Source organism: Xiphophorus hellerii, chromosome 15 (assembly GCF_003331165.1).
Source record: "Xiphophorus hellerii strain 12219 chromosome 15, Xiphophorus_hellerii-4.1, whole genome shotgun sequence".
NCBI lineage: Eukaryota > Metazoa > Chordata > Actinopteri > Cyprinodontiformes > Poeciliidae > Xiphophorus > Xiphophorus hellerii.
Window position 1 is genome coordinate 23,635,304 of NC_045686.1, and position 12,637 is coordinate 23,647,940.

Sequence of the window (12,637 nt, forward strand, 5' to 3'; positions counted from 1 at the left end):
ATTTATTACACCACACAAGGAAGTGTTCGTTCACATAAAATCCCTTAGGCTTGTCAGGAACTGATCCCAGATCAGGAAGTAGAGGCAATTTTTTTTCTCTTCCTCCTGTGAGCAATAAGGGCAGCTTCACACACACTGGCAGAGTTTGTCAGAACGGCTGGCAGGCAGGAGCAGCTCACACACACACGGCAGCCGGGACACAGGAGGGATCCACCTGGAGCGGGTAAGTCCACTAACAGACCCGGCTTCGGCTGGGTGACAGCGCTGCTCTGGTGGAGACGTTGCTCTGCTTTTTCTGTGAGGAATCTCGACTGGTTAGAGCGTGTCATGTCATGTCACGTCTCAGACAAACACAGAGAGGGAGGTAAGTGTTAGGGGTCAGACTGTGGTCCGAGCTGAAAGCTGCCTCACAAAGGGCACACACACACACACACACACCGTTGGACGAGTGAGACAAACAGGAGTTAAACAGACAGAGTGTGACGCAAAGGCAAAGGATGTGGTTAGGTGCACTTTGTAGCAACAGTGTGCAAGCACAGAGAAGGAAACGGCAGATAAAAACAGAAAACTGGTCTTTTTAGACAGCCGTCTGTAATGTCTGACTGGAGCTTTTTCCTCATTCTTTAGACGTCAGGCTACCTTGTTGATCAACGAGGCTGGACAATGATTGAAAGCTCCAAAGAATGACTGTCATCTGCTGTTCTCTGGCTGCTTCTCTTAAAGGCACACTCTTCAGGTCCGACTTCAGGTATGACATACGGGTTTGTGTTTTCAGGTGAGGCCGTGTCGTCTCAGGGGCAGGAAAGCTGAAGGCTGCGGGTTGAGTCACCCAGCAGTGTGGTGCCGCTCTGGGTGGGAGCCTTAGGGAGTTCCCGGGGCGTGATGACAACACTGGGGGCTTGAAAGCCTCGCAGTCCATTCACGCTGTTTCCATTCATTCATGTTTTTGGTGGCTGTTTTCAGTGAGTCAGGAGGTAAAATTAGACCAGAGTTCACAGCGGACCCCTTTGCTTCCTCTCTCCGGCCGCGAGGGGCTTTCTTCGCTCAGCGTGACGTCAGCCGGCTTTGGCGCTTGCGTTCAGAGTCATGAGGCTGCGGCAACCAGAGCAGATTCTATCTCCGCGCATGCGACCACAATCTGATTGTCTGAAAACCCCGTAGAAACCACAGATGTGCTTCCTGTGTTTTCAGTGACAGAGCTCCTCTGTCTGCACCCACAATCTTTGACACCTGTCAACTGTTCCAAAACACAGGCTGTTGCCTTGGAGACCAGGCGTCGGCCAGAATAAGGAGGCGAGACGAGGGATTCCCAAAGACAGACAGACCTGAGAAAGACAGCAGCTAGGAGCGATGGACCGCCAGCAGCACGCCAAAGTGGAACGCTTTCTCAAGTTGGGATACGCTCACACCGACATCCTCAGGGTGCTGGAGAGCCTGCACCACGACGCCCAGACCAACGACATCCTGGAGGAGCTCATCAAGACCTGCCACACTCGCAGCACCAGCGTACCCAACAGTCCCAAGCTGGTGCCCAGAGGCTGCAGCCCCAGCCCCGGCCTCAGCAAGGCCAGGACCGGCCCTGACAGAGAGTCGAACACAGGCTTCAGACCCGTGGTTATAGACGGCAGCAACGTGGCCATGAGGTGAGTCAGCAACACTTATCTGTCACTAGAAACACTTATCTTGAGTTTCACTGAGTGTGTGGAGGAAGACACAGCAGCAGTTGGACTATTTAAACTCACTTTGCTGAGGAAGTTTAACTTTATAGCTTAAAAACTATTTGTTTTCTCTGCAACATTGATACAGAGAGGTTCTCTGTGAAACTAAAGAGGTTCTAGGTATTTACTGTAGAAAACGCTGGTGCTTTATTGCCCATCTAGTGCTGTATTACCTAATCTACAGGGTTGCGTCACATAGCTGATGATGATGAAGTACTGATTAAGCATATAATCTCTAAGATAAATCATGTTGACCAGACTGCAGTTAATGTGCTCTGAACATTAAAGCGATTCTACCAGAACAGAAAGCAGGATCATTCCCAGAACTCACTTATTCTCACATAAATAGTCCCGTCTTATTCTCAAGCCAAGCAAAGGTTTACCAGCACCGGAAAGCATGTTTTTCTTTCTTTACTTCCTGGAAAATTTGTTTCTTGCCTGGCGATGCGCATATGCAGAGCAGCAGTTTGTGTCTACTAGTGTCAGTAGACATTATCCTACATTATCACTCAGAAACATTAGTTTGAAAATTTCGGTGGATCTTTTTTGGTCATCCTTAACGTTGCTTGGTGTGGTTTTAGTTCAGGCTTGTGATCGGAGAACACTTCCTCTTTGCAGATGATGTGTCACTCTGGGTTGTGCTTGAGAAGCAGCTTGACATGTTGTTGGTTTCTGCTCGCTGTTCACCTGAAATGTTTGTTCGGGTTTTAGATTTTCCATTATTCTGAGAACAACAACAATGTTGTTACGCAGTTAATGCTCTGTAAATAGAAACGTGTGGATGAATATTACAAGTTACTCAGCTTTAAATTTCATCTTTAAATCTGATCAGCTCCTGTTCTAGTAAATAATCCTAGACTCAAAACAGATTCTGTGAAATCACACACACACAAAAAAACAATTATTGTTTTTTGACACTACAACCATTTCAGCATGAAAGATGCAATTTTCTACTAATCCTTCTCTTTCCCAGAAAAATTGTCAAAATTTGTTGTGGTCTCCTCCTATTTGTGTGAACACAGTATTGTACATGGAGCCAAGAGGGAGGGAGTCGCCCATTCATGCTAGAACCATCACAGAATGTGTAACACAGTGAGAATTGCTTAATGACATGATTGCGTGGCTGGTATATTTTCACGACCCACATTAATGGATCAGGAAGTTCTAGATTAAAACAGACGGCTTAGTAAGAAGATGGCGGAAACGTTATGAATTTAAACTAGAAGATAAAGGAGGGATGTTTTTACAACACATGTTCCTGTAAGGACATGGAATGAGTCCAAAGAGGAAGAAAGCCGAACTATTTACTCTGACGTTTTTCCCAGGTAAAGCAGAGAGAGGTTTATGCCACCTCACGGATGTTAGATACTCCTTCAGTCATTCCAAATAACTGAGTCGTCACCCAGAAAGACCCGAAACGGCAAGAAGAGTTCTTTTGAATCGGGTAACTTATCAGAAACTAAAAAAGGTCTTTGGCTCAAACCTTAAAGAAAGGTCACATCTTCCAGTTCCCATGATGCAACACGGTTCAAATTGCAGTTGAGTCTTACTTGTTAAACGCCAACTTGTTTTCAGTCTCAGTCCCACCCTCAGTAGTAACTTACATCTGACTTTCTCACACTTTTGTCATGCTCACCCACAAATCTGCAGAAGCAATCAGCACAACTCACTTGTACCTCACAGACACATCTGTAATTAAAACGATGTGAATGTTTGTAGGCAAAAGTTTCCCCACTGGAAAAGAATGCCTTGAGCTAATGCTCGAAAACATGCATTTTATTGTTTGCTCTTTTTAAAAAAATATATACATACATGAAAATGTTTTAGATTTCCATAAGATGCTTTTAAAGTTACAGGCTGTTGAATCAGCCTTGTCATCACAACAACTAACAGCACGAGAATTGAAAATGAAAAGGCAAACCTGAGCTAACTGTAATGAAGCTAGAACCTCACACTGTTGCACTAAAAGCTGTCTAAAAGTTTTAGTGCAACAACTAGAAAGCTTTCAAGTTAAAAGCTTTCTAACTTGAAAACTTTTAAGTTCCATATTTAGAATCGTATCTAATCAAATTATTATAGCTTCCCTGCTGGGAACCAATGAGGAAAAGATGCTAATAATAGCATGTTTGTCAATGTAGCATTTAAAACAATAATTTCCCAAAGCTCTGAGAATGCCACACCAGAACTAAATGTATAAATAGTACAGGAAGTAATTTGAAACAAAAACCACAAAGACAGGAGGCAGAACAAGTTATGTTTTAGCTAGCATCTTTGCTCATCTAAGTTCCTTCTTCCTCCAAAAACGCTCCAAAACAATGATCATGCAGCTTAAAATGAAATTCCAAGTATTGCGAAGGAGAAAGTTAGTTTAACCGCAGTAATTTAGCCAGAAGATGTCATAAATGTGGCACTGACTACCAAAATCCAGTTCCTTATAAAGTTACTGAATTTGTATCTATACTGATGGAACCTAATGACTAGATCTCTATCATACATTCATCTGACACAATGCTGATGGAATCGAAGGAGGGAAGAGCAATGAGACATTGTAATACCGACAGGAAGCAGAGTTAAGAAACTATCAGGATTTTTAATAAAGTGCTAGAAGCCAAAGAGGTTTAAAGAAACAGACTATCAGGTAACTCATCTGGGTGAGCCACAAGTAGCTTGTGTCAGTCATTATCTTTTTACCTGTTGTATGGAAAGCGGCTCACCACTTCCTGCTTATGGAAAAAAGGGAAACTCCCACGCGCACACACATGTGAACAGATACCCATGAGCACGTTTGCAGACACAAAATGATCTAGTTTACCTGCTCAGTAGTCGGCGCTTGGTAACGCTTCTGTCACTGAGGTTCAAGAGTCAAGGTGTTAAACTGCTAAAAACTGAACGACTCCCCCTGTGTTGTTGCAAACCTGTGCAACGATTTTAGGATTTTCACTAGGACTAAATAAAGTGCATATGTGTTGCTGTTCTGGGTAAATATTATCAGGTAGCAATAATATATAAAACTACAACATCAATCAATGTGAATAATTTATTTTCCCTTTAAAAATACCCTTCAGAATTTGTTTTCCCAAATGTCAAGAACTTCAAATCAAGACAAGACAAATTCCATCCATTTATTATGAGTTTGTATCTGACATGATGATTGTTACGAAATGTCTTATTCACAATTATACTAGTATGGGGAAGTAAATGTCTTAAAAAAAAAACAGGCATGTTGTCGGTTGTAAAAGGCACCACAGTTGAATCAGCAAACAGTTTTAGTTCTCATAGGTCAGCAGCACTCAGTTAGAGAAAGAACATATGAAAAGTTTCAGTTCTGCATCTGGTGACCCAGTCATGAGCGTGGACAGAACTCTGAAGCACATGTCTTACAACACCATCAGCTTCCTGAGAGTGGGAGAGGAGGTGTGTGGGTGTGTGTGCGTGTGTGTGAGTGTGACTAACGTATAAGGAAATGCAAAAGCAGAAGTAGATTTCTTTTTGTTGACACTGACTTTTGTCTCTGTAGCCATGGTGACAAGAAGGTGTTTTCGTGCCAAGGCCTCCAGCTGGCGGTGAACTGGTTTTGGGACAAAGGGCTGCGTCACATCACCGTGTTTGTGCCCCTGTGGAGGAAGGAGCAACCGCGGCCTGAGGCGCCCATCACAGGTAAGACCACCTGAATGCGCTGCAGTCAGTCCGTCACACTGAGAGGAAAATGCCACTGTTCATTTTAGAAATCCCTGCCAGGTGACTGGAGGGTTTAGTATCGTGGCTCTGCTGTGCAGGAAGAAACTCTTTGATTTGTGTGAACTCGGCAGGCTTAGGGCAGTGGTTACTGTGCTGCAGATGGGCCTCATAGCACACATCTGCAGTAAAGTTCTTCATAAGAACCAGTGGGTTGGATGGACTTCTATAAATACTTCTGATAAGACTTAACAAAAGTATTAATGATACTTTATTATCTAATGAGAAAAATGTACTTTTTAACTCCTAGTCCTTTCTGCCTGTAAACATCGACATGTCCATTGTCTGTACCCGTTGGTTCTCACAGGGCCACAGGTGCTCATCTTTAGCGGTCATTGGGCAAGAGGCGGGGTACACACTGGACAGGTCACCAGTCCATCATAGGGAAACACAGGACACACAATCACATTTAGAGAAACCAGTTAACCTGACAGTCATGTTTTTGGACTCAGGGAAGATGTTGCAAACTTCTTACCCATCTAAAGGGGCACTTACCGTCCTGATGGGGATTTACTCATGTATGCAGATGTCTGAACCTCTAGATGAGAGCCAAGCTAAAGGTCTCAAGACATCAACCTGAAACTCTGACGCACATGATTCGAAACTCAAAACTTGTGAAATTACAAAAACAACTTGTTTTGTACAGTTTTCTTTTTTTGGTATTATTGTTCGACACGAGTGGAAACCAGTGCACTTTCATGGTGAACTGCCACATCAAAGCAATCGATGGAGCTTACTGGAAAGGAGGCAGAGCAAGGTGATTCATTTGCATAATAGAACAGTCGAAGTCTTTTTGCTCATTTAACATGTTGAGGCAGCGGCAACTTTAGCAAGAAATTGAAGTTAGACAAATCAAGGAAGTAAGTTGTACAATCTTTGGAACTGTCAAGGCATGCAATATGCCACTGAGGCATATAACTGATTAGTGCAGGTAAATTCCCATCCTGCCATCCTTTGTGTTGCATTCATCCCGTTTGGCAGCTGCAGCCGGTCAAAGCGCCCTCAGCGACTTCCACTGAACTTTAGTGACTGAAGTGAAGCAGGATAAAAACTCCATGCAGAACGAGGAAGTGGCTGCACCTAAATGATATTCAGTATGTTGTTTGTGTTGGATCATCCCTACAAACCTAAACTTGTTCCAGGAAAGTGCTCATCAGGAGCTTACAAAGAAGCAGTGCAGGAGGTAACTCTACACCTTTGATATTTTCTGCTCTGACAGTCGCTGTCAAAACAAGCAGTGAAGGGCCGTGTGAACAGCCAGGTTTAGGTCTCCTGCTTCAGAGAGTCTAATGTACAGCAGGTGCTTAAACATGGGAACACTAGCTCAAGTCTAGCAACCAAATATGACAGCTGCAACATGAAGAAACAGCAATATTACCAAATATTGTGGGAAGGCCAAAATATCAAACTTTAACCATTTACACAGGTAGCTCCAGAAATAATTAGCTGGTTGCTAATGTTTTCAATGTAGCCTCTGCTTCATGCCAGAACAAATTCTGTAGAAACCTCCCAGCAATCTTGTCGATTCGTGGAAAATGTTGATGTTTATCTTCCTGTGTGAATACATAAGTCTGTCTTCACTCCATTGCAATTGTCGTTCTCTACCATTAGGATTTTTAAAATCTACTTTTAAAAAAGTTGGAATAACTGACTTAGAAGGGCCTTTTGTAATGGTCAAGATCAGAAAGGCAAGAAAAATCTTTCAAATACATCTCAGCTGCTGAGATGGCATAAAACATCGTTCAAACACTACGAAGGGTTTAAGTCTAAAACATCTGGAGCAGAAAGAGCAGCCAGAGTCCTCATCCAAACCTGGTCTGATCATCAACTGGGTTATGGTTATAGTAATTGCTATGCTACTTAAATATGAAGACAACATATAAAGAGGTTCTTTACCAAAGAACAGATTTGCAAACAGCTCCATCATTGTGCTAAATTGCATTGTCTTGTGTCCCATAGATCAACATATTCTCCATGAACTGGAGAGGAGAAAGATCCTGGTGTACACACCGTCCCGCTGTGTCAACGGCAAGAGGGTGGTGTGTTATGATGACCGCTACATCATCAAGCTGGCAGTTGAATATGACGGAATCATCGTGTCCAACGACAACTACCGTGACCTGCAGACGGAGAATCCCCAGTGGAAAAAGTTTATTGAGGAGAGACTCCTAATGTACACATTTGCCAACGACAAGTAAGGCTTCCTCAGTTGTCCCAACTGCCTGCCTTGGGTTCGGGTTCTTCTTCCCCAGCAGCCACTGACCTTATTTTATCTGTGTGGTGCTGTGAAGGTTCATGCCTCCGGATGATCCCCTGGGTAGAAACGGTCCCACCATTGATGACTTCCTCAGGAAGAAGCCATGGACACAGGACAACAAGCAGCAGCACTGTCCATATGGTAAGTTCCCATCACTTTGTTAATAATCACTCATACTGCCCCATGGGACAGGAGCAAAATAGAAACCAATACTGTAGCAAGCAGCAAAAATAGATGATATGTGTGATCAACATCTTAGAAGTTAATCATTCATGTAGAAAGTTGTTAGTTTCACCAATGTTGGATGGAACATTTCTAATGAGCAAAAATGTTCACTCTCCAGGGATGCATGCAGACAAAACGCCTTCACATGTTTCCACTCAGACTTCATCATAACCTTTCACAGCAAACGGGACAAAAACCAAAGAGCCAGTTAAAGCATCAACTTTCATTTAGCTTGTACCACAAGTTAGACCTGCAGAGACAGACAACCGCCTGCAAGCTAGCAGCTAACTGCATCCCAGAGATAGATTATCATCTGTAAACATGCAGATGGAGTTTATTCTACCTAGACATAAGTACTAACAAGTAGGCAAATAAAAGCTAATGCTTTTTTTCTCTGCCTAACAGATCATACTGTCAAATATTAAGGTTGTGGAGATGTGTTCATCTAAACTGAAAATAGAAAATATTGAGACTAAACCTGGAGGGTCTTCATAGTAAATAGAAAACATCGTCTACCTTTTTAGAAAACACCTCATTTGAGAAACATATTTTTAAGTACACCATCTGGACAATTTGAAACAGAACTGCTAGAAAACATGAACCTTTTTGATTTGTGCAATGAACATAAAAACAAAACAGAAAAGAAAAATTTACTTGGTAATCTAACAGAAAATGTCCTCTTGTTATTTTAAAGTTGAAATTTTTATACACCAGTTAACAGAAAGGTCTATAGCGCCTTCAGAGGTTGGAATTCCAAGTGGGAAAAATAGGGGTTTCCTACGAACCCTGAACTCCAAATCCAATATGGCTGATGGTCAGGAATTCATTTATTTAGTCCTTCAGTGAACATGGTGCTGCTGTGCTTGAAAATCCAAAATGCATTATTAGTTTGTAACGCTAGGAGTTGTTTTCCTGTTCACTGACGTTTGAACTTGTGACTGGAAAACAACTAACTTTGGCTTAATGTGTCTGAAAATTCAAGTTTCAAATTCTGAGTAATAGAACCCTGGAACTGAGGGATGAGGACAAGTTTGAGATTTCTTTTTGTTTATCAGAGACAGTAGCGATGGCGGCACGCTGTGTATTTTCTCTGTGGAGCTCAAAATGAACAGATTTCCCTGTTTGTTTGGTTTTCCAGGAAAGAAATGTACTTATGGGATAAAGTGCAAGTTCTACCATCCAGAGAGGGTGAACCAGTCACAGCTGGCTGTAGCAGATGAACTGAGGGCTCTGGCACATCAACCTGAACACAGATACACTCCACCCACCCCTCCTTACGGAAGCAGAGACGACCTGACTCACAGCGACCCTGCCATCTGTTACAGGGAGAGCAGCAACCTGAGAAGCCAGCTAAACAAAAGTCCTCTTTTTTACCAGTACTCCAGCTCCGATGCAGACGAGGCCTTCAGCTCCATGGGTAGCTCCATGTCCAGGCTCAGCATCCAGGACCTGCCCTACAGCCTGGAGCCCCCTCTGACCAGCTACAGCAGCGGCAGAGGCAGCTACCAAATGTCAGGCTCGTACGCCGGGAACAGCCTGAGGCTTTCACCCAATGGACACAGTTACTACCCTCCCCAGAACGGCTCTATGCCCTGTGAGAGTCACATGTGCAGCCAGTGCAGGTGTGGCCACCAGAACCCGGCCAGCCATCACCACCGCCAGCAGCAGCGCCAGCCGGCGTGGAGCTCCTGCCCCGCTGTGCCTGCACACAGCGGGGAGCAGACTTCTCATTTCTCAGACATGCAGTATCAGCATAGCCACAGCCTGTCCCGGGACCCCTGGGTGCAGCAGCCCAGCGCTCCCATTAGCCAGAGCAGAAGCGTGTCCAGTGAGCAAAGGAACGGCCTGCGGAGTCAGCTGAGCACGCTCTTCCCTCAGAGCATGGTGGAGCAGGTCCTGAACGCCAACCCCCACGTCTCAGATATGCTGGAACTGATCGGACTCATCCAGAGCTACCGGACCAGCAACATGTCCTTCTAGGCTGCCAAACCTCTATTGGTGCCTTCAAACTGAGCCCACACTGGAGTTCTCATTCCGGAAATAGTGAAACCAAAGTGAACATTTCCATCCATCCATTTTCCAACACCCTTGTCCGTTAGAGGGGTCAGGAGGACTGCTGATGTCTATCTCCAGCTAACGTTCCGGGCGAGAGGCGGGGTCACCCTGGACAGGTCACCAGTCTGTCACAGGTGAACATTTCCTCAAGAGAAATTTTATTTGTTATGAAATGTGTCACACGCATTATTTTAAGCATTAAGAAGGAAGTTGGTCTGATAAAACTAAAATGTCGGCTATTCCTTTATCCTATTACAGAAGTGCAATGCACTTAGCTCCATTCCAGCTACTTATTGTAGCGCTGACAAATGTTTATTAAAGCAACATGTGTTGTTTTTTCATGTTGCCTCAAAATGAGGAACACTAAAGACTGTACTTTTGTAAAGACTGTCCCGATATTAACTGTGAAACATTGTGGTTTTGTTGCACATTTTGAATAAAAACTTTGTTAAGAAGTCGGGGTTTGGTTTATGTGTTGAGTATGCCAATTACTTTATGACGAAGAGTGGCGCCACCTGGTGGCAGTAGCGGCATAGCCCTTTAAAAGGGAGAGACAGCAGGCTTAAATCGGTGCCAGACCAGCTACAGCTTAATAACGGCAACTTCTTGCTTCTTTGACGTATGCCCCGGCTTTTGTGTCAGACTGAAAATGTATTATTTTATTTTCAACATACATACATACGTACGTACGTACGCACGCACGCACGCATGTTTGCGCAGCTATCTTTGCGGGAACTTATACTTCCATTCATTTCTACAGCCTAAATCTTACCCTTATCCTAACTCTACCTATTACATACCTAAACCCAACCAAAACTCAATTCACACCTTAGTCCTAAATCTGATCTCTGAATAAATTTATTTAAGAAAGAAAAAACAAACAAACAAAGAAAACAACACCGGTGGATCTACTGTAGAACAGCCATGCTACGGAACCCCCTAAGGGAGATGGGGGACATTTTATTTTGCGTTTCCTCGCAAAAGTATTGCATTTCCTCTTAATTGGTGAGTTCCCTCTGTCAAGAAAATCCGAGCTCATCCCACTTCCCCATGCTGGAGATTTTAGTTTAACAGTAATAATAAATAAAGTTATCTTTAAAATGAATCACTCAAGTGACTTCTAGGCCCAACAGTAGACTTAAGTGTCAATAAAGTTAGTTTAACAGTAATAATAAATAAAGTTATCTTTAAAATGAATCACTCAAGTGACATCAAGGCCCAACAGTAGACTTAAGTGTCAATAAAATAAATCTGGTTGTGTGTGTTGTTTTTGTCTCATGCAAACTTTGCTTTAATTCTACTTTTTTCTATCTAATCATAAGAAATCATAGTCAGACAGAGAGAGTCATGGAACAGGAAAAGCAGGTTTCCTGGAAAAAGAGGAAGTTTCCAGCCTGCAGATTTATAAAAATAGCTGAGACTATTTCTTATTTTAAAGGTAAAGTTTTAAAAGAATTAAATCTAAACATTTTGGTAATTTGATAAGATTCAAAGTAAAATACTTATATTAATATTGGTTTACTTGTAATAATATTTACACGTACATTTGTGAGAACACTTACAAGAAAAACAAGTAACTGTAACTTTGGCATCAAATAATTAGAATCATGTATTATTCTTGGTTTCTTTTCAGAAAAACATCTGTAATAACTCACATTAAGATTATAATAAGTATAATTAATAAGTTATGGTTATAAAATCATAAATGAATGCTAAATCAGAGAAGCTGAAGAAAATAAATGTGATATAAGTTATGGTTATAAAATTATAAATGAATGCTAAATCAGAGAAGCTAAAGAAAATAAATGTGATATAAATGTGATTTTGACATTAAACTTGAAATGGTGTAGAGGGTGTAACTGCAATTAAACATCACTGATATGTTGGAGGTAGAGAGTAGGTGAAAGGTGAACGGTTAAGGGAAAAAGGGGAACTAACAGGAGAGCAGAGATGATCAACGCCTTATTTAGGTAAAAGGTTGTGCAGGCAATGGACATAGGAGGTTGAGCAACTCTGAGACATTAGCACAGACATCAGGACATAATGTCTGAAGGACAGTGATGGATGTGAGGTCATCTGTCTAAGCAGACAGCCAATGAAAACGCACCAAAAGGGTGGATAAACCCTATATAAGGTGGGTGCAAAAGAGGAACCTTTGGTTGGATCCTCCGGGCAGCTTCGAGCCAAGAGATGGACAAAGAACTCTGCAGCTGAAGAAGAGCCGGGGCCACAGAGCCGAAGACTGTCCCGCTCATGGAGACCAACCGGTCAGGCCCACAACCTGTGGCTTCACATCGCACTTCTCTCATCAGCTGGGTTCAGACCCCAAAGACAAAGATGAAGACAAAGGCAAAGACAAAGAAGAAGAACTGGTGCCTTTTTTCCTGCCAGCACCAAGTCCTGTGTGACCTCACCATCCATGCGGAGAAGAAGCTCATCAGACCTACAGAGATCCCTGCCTTCGCTGATCAACTTCCTCCTCCTGCTGCAGCACCTTCTTCATCATCAAGCCAGGTCTGGGGTTCGAAACGTCAAACTCCGTCCGTCTCTCTCAAAGGTTTTTTTTTTTAGTTCTTAGTATCAGCAGTAGGGAAAGATAGACTAGATGATTGATTTTACTTATTTGATTATTTCTGCTACTGAATTA

At 42.8% G+C, this 12,637-nt stretch overlaps 1 protein-coding gene across 3 annotated transcripts; it reads left to right on the forward strand.

The window, feature by feature from the left end:
- LOC116734512 (probable ribonuclease ZC3H12D) lies at positions 1-10,445 on the forward strand. 3 transcript variants are annotated; one of them, XM_032585964.1, is made up of 7 exons: positions 1-223; positions 628-748; positions 1,254-1,643; positions 5,236-5,375; positions 7,413-7,647; positions 7,745-7,851; positions 9,074-10,445. In XM_032585964.1, the coding sequence occupies exons 3-7, from the start codon at positions 1,351-1,353 to the stop codon at positions 9,913-9,915; spliced, it is 1,617 nt and encodes a 538-aa protein (XP_032441855.1). In that variant the 5' UTR covers positions 1-223; positions 628-748; positions 1,254-1,350; the 3' UTR covers positions 9,916-10,445. The 3 variants fall into 3 exon arrangements, with proteins under 3 accessions (XP_032441855.1, XP_032441856.1, XP_032441854.1); XM_032585965.1 differs by lacking the exon at positions 628-748 and having other exon boundaries at positions 1,192-1,643; XM_032585963.1 differs by lacking the exon at positions 628-748 and having other exon boundaries at positions 2-223.
- Positions 10,446-12,637: the final 2,192 nt, after the last annotated feature.